General features: G+C 43.3%; 1 protein-coding gene and 1 pseudogene across 2 annotated transcripts; both read right to left on the bottom strand.

Annotated features, from left to right (window-relative positions):
• Positions 1-6,187: 6,187 nt before the first annotated feature.
• On the bottom strand, positions 6,188-6,779 carry LOC132501444 (putative N-acetyltransferase 8B; annotated as a pseudogene).
• Positions 6,780-15,769: 8,990 nt separating this feature from the next.
• On the bottom strand, positions 15,770-21,752 carry LOC132502172 (EKC/KEOPS complex subunit TPRKB). 2 transcript variants are annotated; one of them, XM_060118004.1, is made up of 5 exons: positions 21,647-21,752; positions 19,338-19,497; positions 18,308-18,430; positions 16,786-16,962; positions 15,770-15,926 (listed from the first exon to the last, which is right to left on the bottom strand). In XM_060118004.1, exons 2-5 carry the CDS (start codon positions 19,476-19,478, stop codon positions 15,840-15,842), a joined length of 528 nt encoding a protein of 175 aa, XP_059973987.1. In that variant the 5' UTR covers positions 19,479-19,497; positions 21,647-21,752; the 3' UTR covers positions 15,770-15,839. The 2 variants fall into 2 exon arrangements, with proteins under 2 accessions (XP_059973987.1, XP_059973986.1); XM_060118003.1 differs by lacking the exon at positions 21,647-21,752 and adding an exon at positions 21,376-21,640 and having other exon boundaries at positions 15,772-15,926.
• Between the last annotated feature and the right edge of the window lie 3,938 nt (positions 21,753-25,690).

The following is a 25,690-nucleotide window of genomic DNA, read 5'->3' on the forward strand; positions in this document are numbered from 1 at the left end:
GATGAGTAATAAACCTTTTGAATTTTGAGATGCTGCTAACGGTGGTGTGTTTTAGTTCTTTCTGTTCTGTTTTGTTTTTGATGGGGTTGGAATCAAAGTCTGCATGAGAAAGGAAGGACTGAAAGTTGGATTGGAGAATGAAGGAAAGGGGTAAAAACTGAGGAAAGAGGAAGGAACTTGGCCCAGGTCTAGGAAGGTCGAAAGAGATTTATGTATTTATGAAAGGAAGCAGGAGTGAGGATGAAATGGCAGAAGTAAAAAGCAGGGTCAGAGGTCAGGGTTGACGGGCTTCTCCGGTGGCAGAGTGGTTGAGAGTCTGCCTGCCAATGCAGGGGACACGGGTTCATGCCCTGGTCTGGGAAGATCCCACATGCCGCGGAGCGGCTGGGCCCGTGAGCCATGGCCGCTGAGCCTGCGCGTCCAGAGCCTGTGCTCCGCAACGGGAGAGGCCACAACAGTGAGAGGCCCGCGTACTGCAAAAAAAAAAAAAAAAAAAAAAAAAAGAGGTCAGGGTTGAAAGAACAAAATGCGAGTAGAGCTGAAGATGACGGAAGGTGAGCCTAGGTTTACTAGAAGAAATAGAAAAAGTCTCTTGGGGAGGTTGGCCTTAAGTCTCACAACCACCACATAGGTATTTAAGAAAACAAGGGGTTCCAGACACATCTCTGAAAGGTTTGAGTTGCCTTACGCAGGTGTGATTATAGTGGGGGAATAGGGAAACCTACCAGAGAGGTGGCTAGGGCTCAGAGTTATCCTAGGGGCAGCTGACGACAGGGGCAGAGCCAAGGGAAGTGCTGCCTCAGGAGGCCCACCAATAGGGCCTGGTATGCGAATCACCATGTACTCAACACCTAAGCACCAGGGCAGCTAATGCACTATTCACTTAGTCCTGGCAACGACAGGCAAGGCCAGTATTCCTGTGCCACTTCACTTAGAGAGGTGCAGCAAAGGGCTGAGGTCACATCGCATGTGGAGGTGCAAGGCCTCAATTTGAGGCCCAAATGCCTCTGAAGTCCTCAGTATTTGCAAGTTCCTGCAGGCGTCCAACCTGGCTTTCAGAGCACAGCATCCTGAGGTTACTGGTGGACGAGCCCAAACTTCTGGACAGGCCTAAATATTAACTTGAGGGGCTTCCTCCACTGACCAGGGCGCGTGCCACCCTCTCTAAACATCACCATCAACTGAAATGCACGAGAAAAATCCGATGGAAGCGTCCACTCTCACGGGTGAGAGCGGTGGGGGTACGTGCACGGGGCAGCCGCTCCAACAGCCACAGGACGCAGGCGCCCAGCGGTTCAGGGGCTCCCTGGGAGGCCTCGTGGGGCTGCTCGAGGGAGTGAGGAGGGGAGAGAGCGGCAGGGGGTGGGCGTGAAAAGGAATGACGTGGGGAGAACGGAGAGCTGGAGACAGTGGATCGTGGATAGTGACCATGGGAAAACTGGCAATTTTCATTTTCAAGATTAATTTTTTGAGATGTCATTCACATGCCATAAAATTTACCTCCTGAAACTGCAAATTCATTTCGTACATTCTCAAGCCTATGCAACCATCACCGTCATCTAACCCATCACGTTTTCATCACCCCAAAAAGAAGCCCCGTAACCATCAGCAGGCCCTCTTCATCCCCTCCTCCTTCAGTCCCTGCAACCATTCATTTCCTTTCTGTCGCTATGGTTTTGCCTTTTCTGGACATTTCATGAAATAATACAACTGTGACCACTGTGTGGGGCTTCTTTCACTTAGCATAATGTTTTCAAGTTTGTCCATGTCATAGCATGTGTCAGTACTTCATTGCTTTTTATGACTGTGTAATATTTCACATATACACCACATTTAAAATATCCATTCATCCATTGATGGGCATTTCGGTTTTTTACACTAATAATCTCCATTTATTGACAGTTGATTCTGTGCCAGGCAGCACCAGGCTAAGTTACTGACCTTATTTCACAGATAAAGAGGCTTGGAGAGTGTGAAGAGTTTGCCCAAGATTAAGAGCTAGTAATTTGCGGAACTGGGGTTTGAACTCAGGCGACCTTCAGAGGTAATAAATTCACATGACAGAACATTAGAAAAGGTACACAAGGGTATTCAATGAAAACTCACCCTTTTCCCCACGTTCCCCAGCCACACGTTTCCCTCCTCAGAGGCATCTGCTTTTGCCATGCTGTGGATCCTTCCAGAGAACTATTTATACCTCAACATGGATGTATCACAATTTATTGACTCATCTGTCCCACGGATTTGAAATGTCACTTTTATGGTATAATAGATTCTTATACGTACTTACATTACTCTTTTCAGAGCTGTCCTGACTCTTTTTTGCCTATCTTTTATGTTTTCCATTTCTCTAAAATTCTTTTTATCTTTTTTGATTTAAAAAACATTTTCCTTTCCTTGTTTGTTTCTCTTAAGGCATTATCCATAATGTTCATTCACCTGTATTATTCTGTTTAATTTATTTATTTTTGGAGGTGTTAGGTATTAGTTGCAGCACGTGGGCTCTTCGTTGCAGTGCGTGGGCTCTTCCTTGCGGCTCGTGGGCCCTCTAGTTGTGGCGCGTGGGCTCCACAGCACGTGGGCTCAGTAGTTGCGGCGTGCGGGCTTAGTTGCCCTGCGGCATGTGGGATCTCAGCTCCTCAACCAGGGATCGAACCTGCATCCCCTGCGTTGGAAGGCAGATTCTTAACCACTGGACAACCAGGGAAGTCCCCACTCTTGTATTATTTTAAATTTAGTCGGCTTTTCTGAATTTTTTTCTTTTATTTTGAATTCTGTCCTGAGTTCTATCATCTTACCTAATTCTGGTTTATGCTGTTCGTTCATCTTTTTTTTTATTATGGTAAAATATACATAAAACAAAATTTAGTATTTCAACCATTTTCAAGTATATGTCAGTGACATTAAATACATTCACAATGCTGTGCAACCATCACCACTATCCAAATTCAAAATAATTATGTCAAGGGCTTCCCTGGTGGAGCAGTGGTTGAGAGTCCGCCTGCCGATGCAGGGGACACGGGTTCGTGCCCTGGTCCAGGAGGATCCCACTTGCTGTGGAGCAGCTAGGCCCGTGAGCCATGGCTGCTGAGCCTACGCGTCCAGAGCCTGTGCCCCGCAACAGGAGAGGCCACAACAGTGAGAGAGCCACGTACCAAAAAAAAAAAAATTGTAGTAATACAAAGTCATTATCTTATATTGAAACATTACATTTTTCCATATAGAGTGAAAAGAAGTTCATCTCCACCCCTTATTCCACTTCTTTCCCATAAGTAACCACTATTAGCAGGATTTTATTATGTCTTTATCTGTATCCCTTTTCAGATCATGAGCACTCTAGGCCAGGGTTCTTTGCGTCCAAGTGTCTAACAGGAAGCTGGGCACACAACAGACCCACAGCCTGTCTGAGGGACTGAGTGCCTGGAGAGCAGTAGAGCTTAGGGAGATGTGGGGAGGAACGATCGTGTTCCCCTGTGGTCAGGTGACCTCACTGCTTTCTGTCTTTCCATTGGTGCCATTTCTAAGGATTTATGAACAGCTTCCAGAAGTACAGAAAAAGAGAGAAGAGGAAAAGAGGAGATTAGAATGTAAGTCATACCAGCTGCGAGCCCAGCTATATAAAAGGGTCAGTCAGTCCTAGAGCAAGATTGATGAGATTTATCAGGGGAAACAGAAATTGAGAAAAACACATCTGACCTGTTTGACTTAACCACATTTGGAAAGTGAACTTAAGCTCATAACGCATTGTACCACTACTAAAATTTAGAAGATAAAAGCACCTGTAACTAGACTTCAAATCTGAAAATCTAGAAAGGCAAATCTAAAAAAGGCATCTTCCAGGGACTTCCGTGGTAGTCCAGTGGTTAAGACTCAATGCTTCCACTGCAGGGGGCACAGGTTTGATCCCTGGCCAGAGAACTAAGCTCCCACATGCTGCACGGCACGGCCAAAACAAAAAATTGTTTTAAAGTTTTTAAATTGTTTAATAAATAAATAAGGCACCTTCCAGGCATACATTTGGAATGAAACCAAATTTCATACTTGGGTGTCAGTTTAGATGCCATGCTGGAAATGCCCACATCTTTCAGAACTGATGAGTTTTCATCGAGAGTCCCAAATGATAGTTTTATGCCCCTTATGGGTGAGTTGTGTACCACTAGAACTTTTTAAATAAATTGGAAAATGTCCAAGTGTAGCATACAAGTTGGGAGTTTGGGTACTCAGAACCTTGAAGCCACTACCATTTCCTGCCCACAGCCCCAGTAGAATCAGTGGTACTGCAAGTCCAAGGACCTCACAGGCCAGGGGACTTGCTACCAATTAATTCCTTGAGAAAGCAGATGGGCTACTATGCCTGAAGGTCCAGATCCTTCAGTGTTCTCATTTCTTTCCCAACCCCCTCACTTCACCCCCAGAGGACTCTGAAAGTCAGAAACCAAGAGACGAGCTCATACCAGACCGATGTGGGATTGGAGAGCTGCTTCTGGAGTGCATACCACAGCTCAGGCTGGGCTCCCTCAAGTGGGGACGCCCCAGGCACTACATGGCCTGTCTGGTGTGTCAGCATCACAAGGCCAGGCCTCTTATTGTGCTTGTGTGTTTGTGAACTGATGGATGGATTAGTCTATTAGGATTATATTAGTATTATATTTCTGTATAAACTATAATAGACTACAGATCATCTTCCCTAAACAGTTCAGGAAGTATTTTTTATATAATTACCATAGTTTCTGTAGCTGGGAAAGACAAACAAGATTTGGGGAGAACAACGCTGGTCTCTTCAGCAACATGTCTGGGGTGAGGAGTGGCTGTCTGCCTCTAGTGGCAAAAGAGTATCTAACTTCTTTCCTGCCTTTCTTTTCTTCCACAAAAGTAACCAATCAACTCTTGGGGAGAAAAGTTCCTTGGAACTGATATAAGAGTATTTTCCTCAGAGCCTTGGAATTATATTTTATCAGCCTGGAGGAGCACAATCCTTACTTTTATGAGTCTGGTTTAATAAAACTTATCTTGTGGTCCATGTGTAATTTAGAAGTAGTAACCTTCTAAAGAGTCTTGGGTAGAATGATGACTAAGATTAGGTTTAGGAGCAATACTTTCTCCACAGTGGCCTTGCCCACAGGGATGTTTGTTACAATGGTATTATCTTAATTCTAGGCAAGAGTAAGTCCCTTTTTGTTTGTGTTTTTATAGAAAATAACTTCTGATTGACTCATAGTAAAGCAAACAGCAGAGGGTTATTTATTTCCCATCTGTAGAGGTGCAGGGAGCTATGCAGTGTCTCCCTGAGGTATGTGGGGAACTTCCATCTAAAAGCACCAGTCAAGGAAAAGAAATGCAGCATAACACGGTGAGAGCCCTTTTGTTGACTTGGTGTCAGACTGTGTCTGGTTAGGGTAGCCATCAGGTGGGCCCAGAGACTCTCAGCAGACACAGGTGCCTTGGGTCCAGAGCCACCTCCTTGCCTCATTCCAGCTTCCTTCGGGGCCATTAGCCTTTAGTAGACACAACTCAAGAGGCAACAGAAGCTTGATTTAAATCATGACCTGGTCCTGACCAGTGGGGTGTGGGTTGTGCCACTTCTAGGTCTAGTCCATGTCAAACCCCACACTCTGTCCCTGGCTGCCTTCTTACCTTTCAGCAGAGACCTTGGGGGCCATAGCAGATTGATGGCCTTGATCCTTCTCACGTGGATTCTTCTCACACTCCTGCTCCACACCCTTTCCACGTGACTTCGCATTTCCTCTCACTGAAGAGGCAGGGCATGACACCTGGAGAATTAAGGGGCGGCCCAGCTGAGCTCAGCCTAAGCTGCCGGCCCACAGACTCATGAGCTAAAAAAATGTTTATCATTATTTTGTGGTGGTTTTTTATGCAACATTCTCGTGGCACTAGATAAGTGAAACAGTAGCAACCCCAAAAAACTGAATGAAGCAGAGCCACCCCACCACCAAGGCCACTGGGTTCCAATGTGAACAAGCAGTAAGCTTTTCCTGTGCCGTCGCAGTGAGACTTAAGGGCTTGCTTATTACTGCAGCAGAGCCGACCCCTCCTAACTAATCCACAACGACACAGATCGTAGGCCCCCTCCCTGCTCCAGTGCCTGAGAGACCTGAGCAAAGGGGAGACGGTAGATAAGTTGAATTGTAGGGACAGCACCTAGCCTATAGCTTGTGGAGAAGAAAAACTAGCCCATCTTCCAGAAGCCGAGGCGCTGGTAAAGGGCCAGGCAGAGTACTGCAGTGTGCTGGTGCTGAGGACCACTTCGCTGTAGCCCTGGTGCCACGTAGACTCGGACAGTCTTGACCAGGGCTTTCACTTATCCCCTGACCACGGTGCTCCAGGGCCACACGTAGGTGAAGCAGCTGCAACTGCTCATTCCACAGAGTGGGCTTCTTAATGGGCAGTGCTCCCACCATGCCCACCACCTACCCCTCAGACTCAACCACTCAGAAGCAGGAGCCACTCTCACTGAAGAAGATTTGGTGATGACAGACATGTCTGTGTGCAAAGACATGACCTCAAACTGGATCCAGGGGTGTTCAGCAAGAAACCTCAGGCCGGCAAGGAGGGCGAGGCTGGCCACGAAGTCCAGGACCCAGGAGCCAGAGACCAGAAATAGGGCAAGGGGCCCCAGTGAGCAAGAGCACAAGGGTTCAGAGCAGCTTTAGGATGTGGTGGAAAGTGGTGGGAAGGTGCTCGGTCATCACCTTGGAGAACAAGCCCACAACCCATCTGCGATAATTTTCCTGTTATTTGTGGATTTGATAAGGAGCCATGGAAGACTTCTGTGTTTGGATCTCAAAGTTCAAGAGAGAGGTAGGAGTCCCTGTATGACTTCCTGGCAGACCTGGGGGAGAGAGAAGAAGCCATGTGAGTGGCTTATCCTCCCACCCCCCAGAACCGGGGATGACCCTGCTCAAGGATGTGTCTTTCTGCTTCTACCCAAGAGGAAATAGGCCACAACCACTGGGAGAAGGTGTAAAGTCAGCAGAAAGGTCTGCATTTGATCCTGTCTCCATGCATGACCTTGGGCATGTTACATAATCTTCTCTAAGAACCTGCCTTCTGAAGTTGTTTAGAGGATTTAAAAAAATAACATATACAAATCTCTGGTTATGAAGTACCCTCCCCTCTCCCTCTTTCCCCTTTCCCTGGCTCTCTCAGCTTCTCCATACATTGGGGTGGCACCATGCAGCAGCCAAGCATGTGTCCCTCTCCCAGGGACCATACACTGCGGTAGTCCTGTGTTTCCAAGTTTCAACAAAAGCTTCTTCCCACTTGTTTGCAAATTTTCAGGCTGTTGAGGTGGCATAAGAGCCAAACACCAAAAATAGACCAGCCTTGAGAGCCAGAGGAGGTTCCAGAGCTCCAGGCCACACCTAAGAACACTGTCCTTCCACCCATAGCCTCTCACCTGCTACCACAAGAGCCTTGAGTGTCCAGGGAAGCCACTGCCCTCAGACTCCACCTGGCATCCAGGAGAGACGGCAAGGGCACGCTCCACTGCCAGGGACCAGGTCCTGCATGGCACCTTATTGGCCAGCTCCTGGATAATTGTTCATCATAAATCCCAGGCTCAAGTAGCTGGGCGATGATGGAGCAGGGAGTCCATTCTGCACTCTCTGGTCACTGGGGAATTAGCCTGGAAGGGGTACACAGGGTCTGGAACAGCTCAGGAGTCCTTGCCCTTGTGGACGGCCTACACCGCATACCGTGGGAGTTCACCCAGCACCTTGGTGCTCTCTGATGCCCACCCTCAGCCCCTCCACACAGCTGCTATGACCCTGGGGAATTTGCCCCTCACCCTGTGCTCTGTCAACACAGACCAGAGTCCAAGTCCCCTGGCTCAGCACACAAGGTGCTTCACAGCTGGATGAGGGCAGCAGGGACCTGGCCATGCAGGGCCTATCATCCAGGTTAGGAAGTTTGGACTCTATTCCAAGAACACCAGGAGGCCATTGCTATGCTTTTAGCTGGGGAGTAACATAACCAGGGGTAGGGGTGGGGCGTGTGGTGTTTGTCTATTACTCTGGCTACATGTGGAAAATGGATTGGAAGAACCAGGAATGGAAGCATATATCCCCCTGCCCCCAGAGGCTAGCACAGCATTCCAGGCAAAAAACGGGCCTCCAGATACAGATATGCAGGCTGCTCACTGTAAAAGGGCACCTCGCCCAAGAAGGCTAGTGGGAACTAAAATCCATGAGACCTGGCACAGAGCTGAGTCTGACCAAAGGAAAAGGCACCTTTTTCTTATTTGCTCAAAGGTGTCGCTGCTCACTGAACTGTGTTTCCAATAGGTTGTGTCTTTGTGAAGGGGGTGCCTGTTCTATGTTCACAAAGGAGCCATCTAGGCTAGCAGGGGTCCTATGAGAGAAAGCAGTGACTTGGACCAGAGTTGGGCCATGGGTGTGACCTGGCCCACTTGGAGGTGCACTTTGGGGGCAGAAATGTCAGGAGTTGATGATCTGAGGATGAAGAAGTGGTCAGAGATGACAGCCAGATTTCTGGCAAGAGCATCTAGGAAGACGCTGGAGAGAGACCAGACTTGGAGAGAAAGATCATGACCACCCCAAAGGTGCCATCCTGGCAGCTGGAATCCAGGGCTGGTGATGGAGACTGCTGAGGCTCCAGATCTTTGGCACGCAGAAAGGCCACAAGGGTTTAACTAACATGAAGGCAGGGTGGTGAGCCATGGGTATGTTACATTGTCTTCAGTACATTTTAATATTTTTTTAAATGTTAAGCAAAACTTGAACTAAGAATCGAAAGAGAACAGAAGGCTCCAAAGTTCAGCTGAGAATCCCTAATGAGTCTGTCTGATACTAACCAGTCAGAAACCTAACAGTCAAGCTGGGGGGCCAGAGGTCCTTGACCTGTCCCTGCCCTCTCTTTCCTGTATTCTCAACACCGGCTTCTGTGGCTTCCTCAACACCCAGTGGCCTTGGTTTACATTCAAGCTTTTCAACCTTCCTCATAGCCATGAATAATGAGGAGGACTTATGGACATGAAAAATAATTGTCAAAATATAGCACCAAGCTATAAAGGTTATAACACAATATGTTTTCATTCATTTTTGGAAAAATATAACAAAAGTAATTAATACACACAAGCATGCAGAGAGAAAAGTCTGAATGGTTACACCAAACATTGGCAGCATTTGTCTCTGGATAGAGGAATTACGGGTAATTTTCTGTGTAAGAAATGAAGTCTGGAAGTCTCAGCACATTCCAGACTCTTGGCCCTGCATGCAGATGATGAAACTGAGGCTTGGGAATCTACCTGTCTCTGCCGCAGCCAACTTCTTCTTTATTTTTTTTTAATTTATGTTATTGAACTATAGTTGATTTACAATGTGTTAATTTCTGCTGTGCAGCAAAGTGATTCAGTTATACATATATGTACATTCTTTTCCAGATTTTTTTCCATTATGGTTTATCATAGAATATCGTATATAGTTCCCTGTGCTATACATTAGGACCTTGTTGTTTATCCATCCTATATATAATAGTTTGCATCTGCCCATCCCCAACTCCCAGTCCATCCCTGCCCCACACCCCCTCCCCCTTAGCAACCACAAGTCTGTTCTCTATGTCTGTGAGTCTGTTTCTGTTTTGTAGATGAGTTCATTTGTGTCATATTTTAGATTCCACATATAAGTGATATCATATGGTGTTTGTCTTTCTCTTTCTGACTTCACTTAGCATGATAATCTCTAGGTCCATCCATGTTGCTGCAAATGTGCCTCAGCCAACTCTTTTTTTTTAATATGTATTTATTTTTGGCTGCATCGGGTCTTAGTTGCGGCACGTGGGATCTTTTGTTGCAGCACACTGGTTTCTCTCCAGCTGTGGTGCACAGGCTCAGTAGTTGTGGTGCAGACTTAGTTGCCCCACGGCATGTGGGATCTTAGTTCCCTGACCAGGGGTCGAACCCGTGTCCCCTGCATTGGAAGGTGGATTCTTAACCACTGGACCACCAGGGAAGTTCCCTCAGCCAACTCTTAAGAGTCTAAAGAGACCCAGTTAAGATTGTGAACTCCTAAGGGTAAGGCAGGTGTGTTATTTTATTCTATTATTTTATTTTTAATTAACCATTTAAATGTGTACAATTCAGTGGCATTTAGTACATTCACAATGTTGTGTAACTACCACCTCTATCTAGTTCCAAAGCATTTTCTTTACCCCAAAAGGAGACCTGTTGGTCAGTAGGTAGTCACTCCCTATTTCCACCGCTCCTGAGCCCCTGGCAACCAATAACCTGCTTTCTGTCTCTATGGATTTACCTATTCTTGATGTTTCATTTAAATGGAAACACGTAATATGTGAACTTTTATGTTCAGCCTCTTTCACTTTTGTTCTCAAAGTGAACCCATGTCCTAGCATGTATCAATACTTCATTGCTTTTCATGGCTGAATAATGTTGCATGGTATGGATAGACCACATTTGTTCATCCAGTTATCCATTGATGGACGCTTTAATTGTTTCCACCTCTTGGCTATTGTGAATAGTGCTGCTATGAACATTCTGTACAAGTGGTTGTTTCAACACCTGTTTTCAATTCCTTTGGTATATACCTAGGAGTGGAATTGCCGGGTCATATGGTAACTCTATTTTAACATTTTGAGGAACTGCCAAACTGTTGTCCAGAGTTTTACTTTCCCACCAGCAGTGAGTCTTATTTGGTTTTACTATCTGCCTCAGCACTATGCAGGTACATACAGAGAAGGACAGACAGCTGTTATTCACTGAGATATTAGATGCCTGGCACTGTGAGAAAGCACTTTTCCTATGATGTACTATTTGATATTGGCAGCAACCTAAGAGCTAAGATATTGTTTCAGTTTTACAAATGGGAAACCGAAGCCCACAAACCTGAGATATCCAACCCACAACACCATAGAACATGGCAGGGTGGGACCCAAACCTTGGCAGCTCTGACTTGAAAGCCTGAACATTTTGCTTTTTCAGTACCACATGCTGACCCCAACAGGCAGCTGTCTGACAAGTGAATTATTAAGTAGTGTAAAGCACTGTATTCCAGGAGAACCAGTTCTGTCTGCTGGGATGCAAGATTCACCTCCAAGCCTCATTACGCCCCTATCACCAGCGGTCAGACCATACTTGACCAAATTCCAATATGTGACTAAGGCTCTGTTCACTCTTCAAGATCCAGTTTAGTGCTACCTTCTCCATCAAGACTTCTGACCCCTCCCAAGCAGATGGATCTTGTATCTGCTCCCTCTTTGAAGCCTTTGCACTTCTCATTAAGCACTTATATCACTCTTAATTTGTTACTTGCTTAACAAGTAACTGTTAACTTATTACAGTTAATTAAACAGTTACAAGTAACTGGATAAATTATTTTATTTTTCTATTGCCTATAGGAGCCTGATTATAATAGGTAATTATATTTTTGGAATCACTGTTATTCCCAGAGTTGTGGGACTTGAGAGCAGCATGTCAATGAAATCCCATGCTTGCATTTATGAAGAACACTTGCCTAATAGACCAGCTCAGTCCAGAAATGGGCCAATGAAATGGAAGGTAGACAATCAAGACTCATAGTGTTTTACAAGCCTCCGAAAGAAAAGGAAAATGTCCTGGAAAGAACATCATCTCCCCTGATCTCTCATCGGGGCTCCCAATAACCTAGCCTCAGGTCAATGCCCTGCTTTCCCACTGAGAACTCGTAACTTAAAAGAGACGAATGAGAGGAAATAACAGCAAATTATTTCAAGGGGAAAGAAAGTGGACTAATAAGTCCTTGGCAGGATGTTCAGAAATCCTAGAACAATGATTCAGCTCTACAGAAATGTTTCTAATCTAACCTAACTTAACCTTTTAACAAATTTAGCAAAAGGGAGATGGTATCAGCACTCAAATTAGGATAACTCGAGCTGATTGTACAGATATAGATCACCAAAGGGCCTAATTATGAAGGTGTGGATGGGTAGAGGGGAACCAGGCGTGTTATTGCTCAGAGGCCTGAAGCGAGGCGGAGGGAGAGGTGACAGGAGCCTGACCCAGGAGTTGAGTAGCGCCGACCGCCCTGAGAGGTTCAGGGCAAAAGCCAGCCTAGGGGTCCTTGCAGGGAGGGGCCCGGAGAATAAATCCCCTGGCCTCGTTCTCCTGCTAGCCTCCCCCCATCACACACACTGGCCAAACCCAAGTAGAAGCCAAGGGGAAGGGAGGACCTCTTGCTGGTACATGGTAAGTCAGCCTCCAGGGCAGAGAGAAGAGTGGAGAAAGGTGTAAGGTGACCTGGAGGGAACAGTGGAAGACTACTGGCACAGAGGATTATGAAAACAAGAACAGGCAGATTTGATGAATACAAACTTTGCTCATTGCGCCCAATCAACCTAGAGAGCTGTGCTTTACTCAATATTGTAACATGGAGTACAGATGGCACGTCAGTCAGCAAAACAAAGCCGGGAGCAGGGAAGCAGCTGCAACCCCAGCACAGGTTCCAGAGCAGAGGAATTGACTACTGTAGTGTGCAGACAAGTGGAAAGGTCATCAAGGGGAAAAGCAGAATGAGAATGGCAGCAGGAGGCCTGAAATAGCCTGGGAGCCGTGAGGCTCCTTCTAAAGAGAAGGTGCAGGGCTTGGGAGCAGTTCTTGTGTGTGGTGGGGAGGGGAATAGGGGATTAAAGACCACTTCACTGCAGTTACAGCCTTAGTTGTTCCCAAGGCTGGGGGGATGGGGAGCAGCAATGATCGCCGTGGTAACAGAGCCCCCTTCCCTCACCTTATCCCGGAGACAGCTGGCTTTTTACTTTAATATGTAACCCTTGACTAAGGAGCCAGATAAGGGTGTCCTACCAAACTGCATCCCTTCTCTGACAGCACCAAAGTCCCTATAATTACAGCTTGCTTTTGCTGGGGAGCCTTTAGGCTCTGAAGCAACCTGGTTAATTTAGGAACAAAGAACATTGTTCCTAAACTGCATCAATTTTTTTAGAGAAAAAGCTCGTGGCGCTTACGTTACTGTCTTCCCCAGGAAATGGCGTTACTTTTTCTTTTTTCTTCTTCACGCAAAGGCTCACAAAGAGTTGAAAGCATTATAAATAGTTACAGAAATAACTATTTATAACACTTTCAAAACAGTCTTCATAACAAACTCATAAACAGTTCAACTTCACCAGTAGTCTGACAACTCAAAATGGTGAAAATGTTGAAAAGTTAAAAGGCATTGTTGGCGAGTCTGCTGAGACGGGCACACTTGTGCCAATTACAAGTGCAAAATGGCACCTTTCTGGTATTAAAAAATTCATATCCTCTTCCCTAATAACTCCACTTCAGGGAAGCTATCCTAAAGAAAGAGATGTGTACAGAGATTTATTTGCAAAAGCGAAGTGAGAAATTGAAAGCAATGTCATTGTATAAAAATAGAATTACACGCGTGATGTTTCACGTTGATAAAAACATGTTTGAGTGACGGCACGGGAAGAAGCGGTGTGATGGGGTCGTTAGGAGCATAGAATCGGGGTCACTCGGATAGAGCTGAGTTTTCATTTTGACCACAAGCACTTTGAGCTTTAGGGCAGCTTTGACTCCCTAAGCTTCAGGGAAAAGATGCCTTCATAATGGAGAGGTCTGGCAGGGGGTGGGGACCACCTTCATGAAGTGACCAAACTGTATCACCAATCATGAGGCCAGCTGACGTGATGTGCCTCCCAACAATATACAACTGGAAGGACACAAAATCTATCTACTATCATTCCCCCAAATTTTTAAACTGACTCGAATCGTGAACAAACTCATTCTGAAATTCTGAAACATCTAGGGTATTCGTCAAAGAATGTCAACATCACTTAAAAAAAAAAAAACAGAAAGAAAGAAAGATTGTTCTATGGGACTTCCCTGGCGGTCCAGTGGTTAAGACTTTGCCTTCCAATGCAAGGGGTGCATATCTGATCACTGGTCGGGGAGCTAAGATCCCACATGCCTTGTGGCCAAAAAGCCAAAACATAAAACACAAGCAATACTGTAACAAATTCAATAAAGACCTTAAAAATGGTCCACATCGGCACTTCCCTGGTGACACAGTGGTTAAGACTTTGTGCTCCCAATGCAGGGGGCCCAGGTTCGATCCCTGGTCAGGGAACTAGATCCCACAGGCATGCTGCAACTAAGGAGCCTGCGTGCCACAACTAAGGAGCCCACCAGCTGCAACTAAGACCCGGCACAACCAAATTAAATAAATATTTAAAAAAATAAAAATACTTATGAATATTTATAAAAAATGGTCCACATCAAAAAAAATCTTAAAAAAACAGATTGTTCTAGATTAAAGGAGACTAAGAGACATGACAACTAAACACAATGTAGGGTGAAGTGCCATGAGGTCTGCAATTTACTTTCAAATATTTCAGAAAAGCAAGCAAATGTAGCAAAATGTTAACAAATAGTGAAATCACATGAAAGTCACATGGATGTTCATTGTATTATTTCCAGTTGCTCTGTAGGTTTGAAACTTTTTGAAATAGAGTTTAGAGACTAAATTTGCTTCCTTGAAGGTGGTAAAATCTCTTGGGGTTGTAGAGAGGACTATATGAGGCAGTGCATAGAAAGAGCTTAGCGCAGCACATGCAAGAAACGCTAACGATGTGCTTTGGTACCTTATTATTTATGACCACAATGGAAATATGTTTGTCCCCTAAGGATTTCTACCTCTCCGTTCTCTATCATGGTGCAGGATCGCACTCCCTCACCCCTTTTGATGTTGGCATGGCCATGTGACTGGACAGTGAAACATGAGATAAGTGATATCTGTCACTTCCACATGGGAGCTTTAAGAGCCACCATGTAACTCACAGCACGACTTCCAGCTGTGCAGTGACCCACAGAGCACATGCTGACATAAAGCCTTTGGCTGACTGGATTCCTGAGTCACTGCAATGAGTCTTCCTACTGATTCGCAGTGGCTATGTGGAGTGAGCAAGACACAAACTTTTGTCGTATGAAACCAGTGAGCTTTAGGGACCCTAAATTACAGCCTAATCTAACCTAGGAGTCCAGAAACTACTGCCCTCTGGTCAAATCTTGCCCATCACTTATTTTTGTAAATAAAGTTTTGCTGGGATACAGTAAAATGTGTGTATCATTTATATACTGTCTGTGGATGCTTCAGCACTACAACAGCAAGAGCTGAGTAGGTGCGACAGACACCATATGGCCTGTAGAAACGAAAATACGTACTACCTTGTCCTTAACAGAAAAGTTTGCTGACCCCTAACCTACTCTATCTTGACTGACACAATCATATTTTAAGACAAAATAGAAAAAAAAAAACCCAAAGCATTTATAAAACATGACTTTTAGCTGTAAAACCTTGGGCAAGTTATTTATTACTTCTACAACCTTTTAGTTGCCTTTGTGTAAAATGGGAGTATTAACAGTATCTACCTCATATGATGCTGTGATAATTAAATGAATTCTTGCATGTAAAAACTTGGAACCAGGAGCTTGGAACAGCAATGCTGAAGTAGCCAGAAGTAAGTGCAGGAATATGAACTGAGGGATATAAAGTCATGAAGACAAGAACTCAGTACATTGTAGACACCCAATAAATGTTTGCAATTATTCCACTTACATAAAAATAAAATATATTTGAACAGAAACAGAAGACTAGAAGACAGTAACAAATAATAGTAACCATGGTTATCTTTTAAAATATTAAGAGATAGGATCAGGAATGGTTTTATTTTTTTTCCTTTGTTACCATTCTGTGCTTTAAAATTTTCTACAACAAACATAATAGATTTTATAATCCGGAAAAAATAATGAACGTTTTTTATAATTGTTGAAAATTTTTAATATTTCTGTCATTTCACAAAACATCTTTTGTTGACATCCTACAAATGATCCCATCCAATAATGTCCCAATTCTTTCTTCTTGTGAAGATAGTTTATATATCTGTAAAAATAAAACATTATGACATGCTGATGTATTCATGTACTACTAATTTTCATTACACGAGCATGTATATGTGAATTTATTTATTACTTAATTATTGGGATAATGGTGTAAAATCACAATGTGATTAAAGTATGGAAAGTAGATGACAATTCATCACTTACGTCAAAAGTTTCAATTGCAGTTATGGTGATGACTCTCTAAACATAGAAATACATTTGTACCAGTTTTAAAAGCATACATCTAGACATTAACTTCATACTACATTTTACATTTCAAATGTACTGCGTAAGATATAGATATTTTAAATTATCTATTCTTTTAAAAAGAGTGCATCGGGCTTCCCTGGTGGCACAGTGGTTAAGAATCCGCCTGCCAATGCAGGAGACACGGGTTCGAGCCCTGGCACAGGAAGATCCCACATACTGCTGAGCAAATAAGCCCACGAGCCACAACTACTGAGCCCTTGTGCCACAACTACTGAAGCCCGCATGCCTAGAGCCCGTGCTCAGCAACAAGAGAAGCCACTACAATGAGAAGCCTGTGCACTGCAACGAAGAGTAGCCCCCACTTGCCGCAACTAGAGAAAGTCCGTGTGCAGCAACAAAGACCCAACGTAGCCACAAAGAAATAAATAAATTTATATATATAAAAAAAGAATGCATCAACTAAGTTTTTAATTATGTTACACAAACCTGCATTTCCAATTCTTTGCATCTATAATTATTTTTCAAGTAACTTTTAATTACATTAACCTTTCTTAAAAGTTAAAAAAATATATAGAAGCATTGGTGTTCAATAAGCAAACAGTATTATTCCACATCTATCATGCTCTTTCTAAAAATACAGGCTTACAAACCTTTTTGACTTCCGTAATATTTGTTATTTCAGGGAGATTTTTGAGAGAAACTTGATGACCTTCTACCTGAGATATTAGGTATTCTTGATTTATTTGTTTTTCTCCCTCTTCAATATAAGCAATCAGAACTGAAGTGTCATTTGCCGAGATACCAAATTTTTTCAAGGCCTCTGAAATCTAAGGGGGAAGAAAAAGACAATAAAACCAGTAGTTTCAACATCTGAAATCTCTCCCCATTTGTGCTCTTTCCTGGCCAGATTCTTATTTTTCATATCCTAATGGTTTTCTCTGTCTACAGTTTTTCAACAATCCCTTCCTAATATCTACCAGCTCTGCCTCTTGAGTACTCCCTGCTCAAAGCTGCACCTCATTCCCATAGATTCAAGCCTGGACTTGGCATGGCGCACAAACACCCACTCCCCCTGGACCTAAGTGACCCTCTAGCCATGCACTCCTGCCCTCTAGCCAGTCGGGACTGTTTGGGGCTCCCATCATTTCATACTTTTTTGCCTGGGCTCACACTTTGCCCTCTGCTTGGAGTGCCCTCATCTTTCAAGGTCCAGTTCAAATGTCACTCCCCTTGCACTTTCCTCCGTACAGAATGAATTGCTTCTTTGTTCCCACAGATTTGCATTATTGTTCCCATTACATCAATTATCTTAGGGCATTTGGACTTTGTTTTGTTCATCTGCCTTCCTCAGAAACATATTTGTTTCTTCTGCCCCTAGAGCTGGAACACGGACAAGCTCAACAGATGTTTATGAATTGTACAGTCTCCTGAGTTATTTCAGTGATCTCAAAGAAACAATAGTTACCCAGTAGTTTTCCCCCAGATACTGGGGAATTCTATCACCACACATTTTATAAACTTTTCAAACATCTGTATTTTAAACTATGCCATGGGTTTCCTAACTTTTCTCTTGATGTCAGCACTTGATTGTGTTGTTCATAGTAGTAGTAATACTAAAACTTCGTCAGCAAAATTACATTTTTTTTTCAAATGTGCCCCATGGAGAATGTTTTTAACTCAATAACATTTATTACTATCAGTATCTCAAACCACAAACTCTTCCTATGCACTGGGTGTGTGAGCATGTGTTAAAGGGCTGTTCTAGGTCCCAGGCAGGCTTCTGGTGTATGGAAAAGACATGGGTTCTATCCTCAAAGAGTTTATGGGGAGAATGAAAGATACACATGATAACACACAAATATCCATGCCTAATTTTTATCATTAGATTTAAATATCACTTAGAGTGATCTTCCTGACTCTATATGGACAGGAAGGACAAATAAAACTATCCTCACTTAATTTAGCTAAACTTTAGTTTACTCATATGTGAAGTGACTCCAAAGCTTATCTGTCTAGTAAGAGGCAATACTAAACCTCAACTCTCTGTCCAGCATTCTTTCTTCACTATTATTTTCATTTGTTACTAACAACAGGCTCCAACCCAACAATGAGTACAAAGGCTACCATGACAAGGTCAAAAGATATAAAGTAAGTAAATTCCATATTAATTACATTGTTATTTGGGGAAAGATTGAAAATAATTTCAGTAAATAGAGTTCTTGTCTTCATTTTTCCCAGTTTGTAGAGGTGAACTGCTTTGTTTGCTGCCAAAAGTATCTGAAATGGATCGACAATCTACCAAAGAGAACAAAAAGAATTACACACAGAGAATCTGGAGTACTCTGAAGACGTATGCCCTATATCATGGTAACTCCAATGTCAGGGTGTTTTACTTCATCACAATTCCTATGGACTACATTTTCAAAATTTTCAAAATCTCAAGGGCCTACGGTGTTTAGAAAATCACAGAATTTTACAGCTGCAAGCAACTTAGGTAAATAGTAGAAAGTTTTAAAACAACACTTATTGAGGGCTATTATTATGGGAAAGGCCATATTCTCAACATTTTACCTTCATTTTCTGTACTTCTCAAAACTACCCTATGATATCTGTATCATTATTCACATGCAACAGATGAGGAAACCAAGGCAAAGAATGAGTTGGAATACCAGTTCTGTCACTTACCACGGAGGGAACCTGGGCAAATTCCTTAGTGTTTTATCTGTAGAAGCAGATAATCACCATACTTACTTCACAGGGTTGTTGTGAAGATTAAGTGAGTTAGCGGTATATGTAAAGAACTTAGAACAATGCCAGGAACCAAATAAGCACTATATAAAGGTTGGCTACCACCTGCTCAAAGTCATAAAAAATGGCATATCTGGGATTTAAGTCCTGCAGATTCTACCACTATGCAATGTCTCCTTTACAGAGATTTTCTAGTTCAGAAGAGAAGATGGAGATCCAGGCACCTGCCATCACATCAGAGCTAGACCACCTTTCACATCTCCAAGGGCAGGCCCTGGCACTTCAGCTTCTATTCACTGTTAAATTCAAGGCTGGCCAAATCTGATTCCACTCTACAGCTTGGACAAGAACTTTTTACCTGAAGATAACAATTTTAGGCTAACCTATAATGTCATGAAAAATCATCATATTCTTAAACTCCCCATATAGTTCACTCACTCCCACGAGTACTTACCACTGTAGGATTTATTAATGAGCCATCAATGGCACCTTCCATGGCCTTTTTTCTCAAGTCTCCAGCATTTTTTACATCTTTAAATAACAGAAGGGTCACCCTGTATTCAGGAAATAGGTCCAGCTGATGTGTTAACTGCATTTCATCGATAAGCAAGATTCTATTGCACAAGACCAAAAGACCAAAAGTTAACAACTGTAAGTCACTAACGAACAAATATCCTTACTAACAATTAAATATATTAAAGTAACTTGAATAATGAGATGTAGAACTGTTAAACTAGAAAAATCCACCCTAAAACATTTGGCATTCTCATGAGACACTGTCTTCCTAACCCTGCTGAGCTGTTTCTAGCTTCCTTTACCATTCCTGGGAAAGGATCAAGGTTGATACCTGGCCCCTGGCTGTGCGGATAAGGCAGGCTCTGCTGCATGGAAGAAGGGCAGCTTCCCAACAGACAACTAGTAGCAGAAACCAGAAATTGTTCAGACCACAGGTTACTTATAGCATTAAGGAAACCTCACTCTAATTTGGTCTCTTTAGCTTTCTGATCTCACCATTTATTTATATTTTAGCAGAACCTAGACACAAATATAAAGAAAATAATCTTATAGAAGAAAGTATGACACAACTCAAAGATATTCATTTCACATATGGGAATTTAGCCACGAGGGTACAATTCTTAAATAATAATGCTGACCCTTTATAGACGTAAATTTAACAAGAAAAGGACATAAAAGACAAATAACTGGAAAGACATAATCTATCTTTGAAATGGAAAAACTAAGCACTGAAAAAATCTGATCTTTAAAACAATTTCAATTAAAGTCCCAATGAGATATTTGGGTGAGGCAATTTTATAGGTACATTTTATCCTTTTACCTAGGAAGTTCCATTGCTAGCATTTTTCTTAATAAATTGGCAACCTGAAGATTTATGTAATAAGATGTCCTTCTCATCATCCTAAGAGTAAAAAGTTGAAAACCTACCTAACTAGTAACAGGGGATTGGTTTTTACTAAACAACCACTAAAAACTAGTCTTGAAGAGTAGTTAAGGATGTGTAAATATAGCAATAAATAACATTAAGTACTTCACATCTGATTGGAAAACAAAACACAAAATGTGACATAAATTGTGGGTTTTTTAAAAGGTACACAAAAAGAAAAAATATTGAAAGAAAAATACAACAAAAAGTTACCCTTGACTTGCTGGAATTACATCTGATCTTTTCTGTTACAATCAGGAAAGAATAAAATTTGTGAATAATGTCCTAGCACACAGCAGTTCAACCTTTATTATCATGATAACGTCCAATGGAAAAAAAACAGATACAGAATGTATACCCAATTATACAATAAGATGCACAGAAAGCAAAAACATAAAGGAGCGCACCAAAATAAGGCCATCCTGGATAGCAGAATTGCAGGTAATTTTTATTGTTTTCTATAAAAAATATTTTTGTGTGTACTGAATTTTCTTCAGTGTGCACTCAAAATATAATGAGTACATATAACCAGGGAGGGAAAAAATTTTTGTGGTTTTTGTTTTTACACTAGGGGAAAAAGGCCCCCTAGCAAACGTCAAAATGGTTTGTTTTGTTTTATATAATTCACTCAGGTCAGAAGCTTCGAATCATCGTTGGATACTAATCTCTCGTTCAAATCCCATATCTAATCCAAAAGTCTTGTCAATTTTTAATCATCTTGACAGCTCCAATTCTCTCCTATACCCACTGCCACCACCGTAGGCCACCATCTCTCATCTACATCTGTGACCTCCTAGAAGGTCGCCTCACAATTCCTGCCCTCCTATCATCCAACCTCCACCCACGGGCATTCCAAACTCTATGATCTGAGCCCTTCCTCCCTCGTCGGCTTCCTAGCGCACCCCTCCCCGGATCGCGCTCATTCCGCCACCGCCGCACTTGACTTCTCAGCTTCAAGTCACCAAGCTCCCGCCCCCACGCGCCCTCTAGGACAGGCAGTTCCCCGATGCAATCCTCCCTCCCTTCAACTCGCCAGTAAGAGTCCATTTACCAGCGCGCCCAGAACCCAGGGCTAGCTCCCTGTTCTACGAGCTCCTCTGTCACAACTTTGGTGAGCCGCGGCCTTATCAGGATGATGTATCGTCAGCTAATACATCAGGGACAGACTAAGCAGATCATTGCCGGGCTGCATCCTAGGGCCGGGCCTCGGGAGGCGCTCGATAAACGAGGACGCCAAGAATCACATCCGTTGTCTAGAAAATGGGTGCTGGGACTGCGTCTTCCGTTCCCGCCCGGCCAGCTCTTGCTCGGCGAGGACTCACCGTCGCGTCCCTGTTCGTCTCGTAATATCTTCCCCACGGAAACAAAGCGCTGAACTTCCGGAAGATCGGCCTCGGCTGCGCCCCTTCTCCGCCCTTCCGGCACACCCTTCTTCCCCGGCTTGAATCGCATCAGCGGACGCGAAGGAGAGCCGGTGCTCCGTCCGCCACTTCCGGCGAGGGAGGAAGCGAGACTCCGGCGGGGCCGGAAACTGAGGGATCGGTGTGGGTCTCCGCCCGGTCCTTAAGCACCTTGGTCTTGGATGAGACGTCCTCAGTTTCTTCCCGTGCAAAGAAAAGTATTGGCTCCAATGAGCTCTACGTACGTCTCCGCTGCTCGAGATTCAACAGTTCTTTTTCGAGGCAGGTGGGATTCAGTTTGCTTCTTGTTCTGAGTACGCTCACTGGGGAAGGATCTCCTGGAGCCGAATGCAGTCGGCGACCTACCTGAGGTACTTCAGAGAGAGGTGACAGTACGTTAATGGAATCAACCTCTTCATCCAGCAGGCTCACAAATTTGACTTGTCATCCTTAAGTGTATCAGCCTCTAAAAGAGGAGGTAATCCGCTGAACAGGCTGTAGAGAATTATTTTCCATGCTTTTTATGCTTGGGGCTCATGTTGGTCAATACTTTTCTTTAAACAAAAAGACAGGTAAGGGCTTCCCTGGTGGCGCAGTGGTTGAGAGTCCGCCTGCCGATGCGGGGGACACGGGTTCGTGCCCCGGTCCGGGAGGATCCCACGTGCCGCGGAGCGGCTGGGCCCGTGAGCCATGGCCGCTAAGCCTGCGCGTCCGGAGCCTGTGCTCCGCAACGGGAGAGGCCACAGCAGTGAGAGGCCCGCATACCACAAAAAAATAAATAAATAAAATAAATAACAAATAGTGTGGATATATGCTATGGAGAAAAAACCAGAGGAAATTAGGTAATGTCAGGCCGTGGGTATAACCATTAATAGGATGGTTAAGAAAGATCTCACCAAAAAGGGCCATTTGAACAGTGACTGGAGGAGGTCTGGAAGCAAGTTCTGTGTGTATTTGAAGAGCAGCATTCCAGGCAACAAAGAATGTTCAAAGGCTGAGACAGATATGGCCTTAGCCTATTTAAGAAAGAGCAAAGAACCTTGTGGCTTGAGCACAGTGGGAATATATATGGAAAAAAAATTGTTCTGACAGAAGACTGGTATCCAGATTATGTGAAGAACTCCAACTCAAAAATTATGAGACGACCTAATTAAGGAGACATATTTGAACACACTTCACAAAAGATATATGAAAGGCCAATAAAAACTTGAAAAAATGCTCAACATCATTAGTCATCAGGGAAATGCAAATTAAAAACATAATGAGATACTACTACATACCCATAAGATGACTAAAATTTAAAAGACCTTAAAATTTTTAAATACCGAGTGTTGTCAGACATGCAGAACTAGAACCCTCACATGTTGCTAGTCTGAGTATAAAATAGTATAACCACTTTGGAAAAGAGTTTGGCAGTTTCTTAAAAAGTTAAATATATTCTTACCATACCCAGCAGTTTCACTCTTTGGTATTTACCCAGAAGTGAAAATGTGTCCACACAAAGGCTTGAACGTGAATGTTCATAGTAACTTGACTCATAATAGCCCCAAACTGGAAACAACCCAGTGCCCAACAACACATCAATGGATAAATTGTGGTAAATTCATGTCATGAAATACTATTAATAAAAGGAATGAACATACTTGCAACAATATTTGCAACATGGATGAATCTAAAAACATGATCAGCAAAAAAGAAACTAAAATTATGTTACTGTATAATTCCTTTTCTGTAACTATAGGAATTGCAAATTTATTCTAGAGTGACTGAAAGCAAATTAGTGGTTGCTAGGAATGGGCAAGTGGGAGACACTGACTGAAAAGAACCCCCAAGGGAAACTTTGCAGTGAAGCCAATGTTCTATATCTTTTTTTTTTTCTTTTTTTTTTTTTTTTTTGTGTGTGTGTGGTACACGGGCCTCTCACTGTTGTGGCTTCTCCCGTTGCGGAGCACAGGCTCCGGATGCGCAGGCTCAGCAGCCATGGCTCACGGGCTCAGCCGCTCTGTGGCATGTGGGATCCTTCCGGACCGGGGCACAAACCCGTATCCCCTGCATCGGCAGGTGGACTCCCAACCACTGCGCCACCAGGGAAGCCCCGATGTTCTATATCTTGATGTGGTGTTAGTTAAAAGGGAGTATGAATTTGTCAAAATTCATCAAATTATATACTTTTAAAGAGTACATTTTATAAAATTATGCCTCAGTAAAGTCAATTAAAAAATAGACATAGAAAAAAAAAGTTGTCTCAGTTCAATGACTTGTCTATGACCACCAAAAGCTGGAAACAACCCAAATGTTCATCAAGTGAATGGACAAACTGTATATCCATACAATGGAATACAACTTGGCAGTAAAAAGGAAATCAACTATTGCTACATAAAATAACATGGATAAATCTCAAAATAGTCATGCTGAAAGAAAAAAGCCAGACATAAAAATAGTGTATACTGTATGACTCCATTTATATAAAACTAATTTATAGTGACAAAGCAAATCACTGGTGGCTGGGGTGGAAAAGGAGAATTACAAAGGGGCACTAGGAATCTTTGGGGTAATATCAATAGATGTGTTCTATCTTAATTGTGGTAATGGTCTCATGGATGTATACATGTCAAATTTATCAACCTGTTCGCTTTAACAGTTGTACAGTGCATCATATGTCAATTATATCTCTAAAGCTGTTTTAAAAATCACGAGACAACACTACATCTGTATTAGAACAGCTCAAAAAAATGAAAAAACTGACAATATAAGTGTTGGTAACAATGTGAGCAACTGGAACCATTCCTGTGTCGTGTGAAAATAACCCCCCAAATGAAACCTCTACTTCTTGATAAACTGTTTTGACGTCTCTGTATTCCTGAAAGGTATAAATATTTGTAGGATCTCAATGTCAAGTCAGCGGAAGAGTTCAGGTACTTCTTGGTCTCATATGTGTGGTTGAAAAATTAACAGCTATGACTGCCAGATTTATTAACAAATAATAAATTTATGAATTTTATTTATTTACTTTTGGCTGCATTGGGTCTTCATTGCTGCGCACAGGCTTTCTCTAGTTGTGGCGAGCAGGTGCTACTTTTTGTTGCAGTGTGCATGCTTCTCATTGCAGTGGATTCTCTTGTTGTAGAGCACGGGCTTTAGGTGCACGGGCTTCAGGTGCACGGGCTTCAGTAGTTGTGGCTCGCAGGCTCTAGAGTGCAGGCTCAGTAGTTGTGGCGCACGGGCTTAGTTGCTCCATGACATGTGGGATCTTCCTGAACCATGGCTCGAACCTGTGTCCCCTGCATTGGCAGGCAGATTCTTAACCACTGTGCCACCAGGGAAGTCCCTACATTCATGAATTTTAAATGTGTTACATTTGTCTTGCTGAGGGCCTCTAGAAAGCAGAGCCTGAGGCAAGGATTAAAATGCTGGTATTTTATTTGGGGTATGTAAGAACAGAGTTGTGAGGGTGAGGAACAGGCTTCACAATGAGACAAAAAGACACACAGGTTGTTTGGTATATGTGTTCACTCAGCAGGCTGGACTTTCTTTGGGAGGCTTGAAAGGAAAACCATTCCTAAGAGTAATCCACAGAAGGGAGAAAGTTGCGGGAATTTGCCTGCCAGGCTTCCTCCTGTCTCACACATTTCATTAATCAAGGCTCCTTCCATGGGAGCCAACTCCTCTACACTCCTGTTCATCATCTCACCCTTCTCTGGCAGCTCACAAAGCCAGAGTTTTGGCCTGATATGTAGCATTTCCTCCAACTCTAACATGGAGGGATGGCTGAGAATGGACAGGGCTTGGTATGGAGGCCCAGAGTTTAACTTGGGCTCTAGTCAGCTTAGAGAGTGCTAATTAGGTTTGCTGGCAAAGGCAAAACAAGGGAGTGTGGTCCAGGTGGCAGATGGCACCTTCAGGGAGGAGGAGGAGGTTGAGGGAATCTGAGACCATTCTTAGAAACTGTGTTTCACATAACAGGAA

The sequence above is a fragment of the Mesoplodon densirostris genome, chromosome 14 (assembly GCF_025265405.1).
Source record: "Mesoplodon densirostris isolate mMesDen1 chromosome 14, mMesDen1 primary haplotype, whole genome shotgun sequence".
NCBI lineage: Eukaryota > Metazoa > Chordata > Mammalia > Artiodactyla > Ziphiidae > Mesoplodon > Mesoplodon densirostris.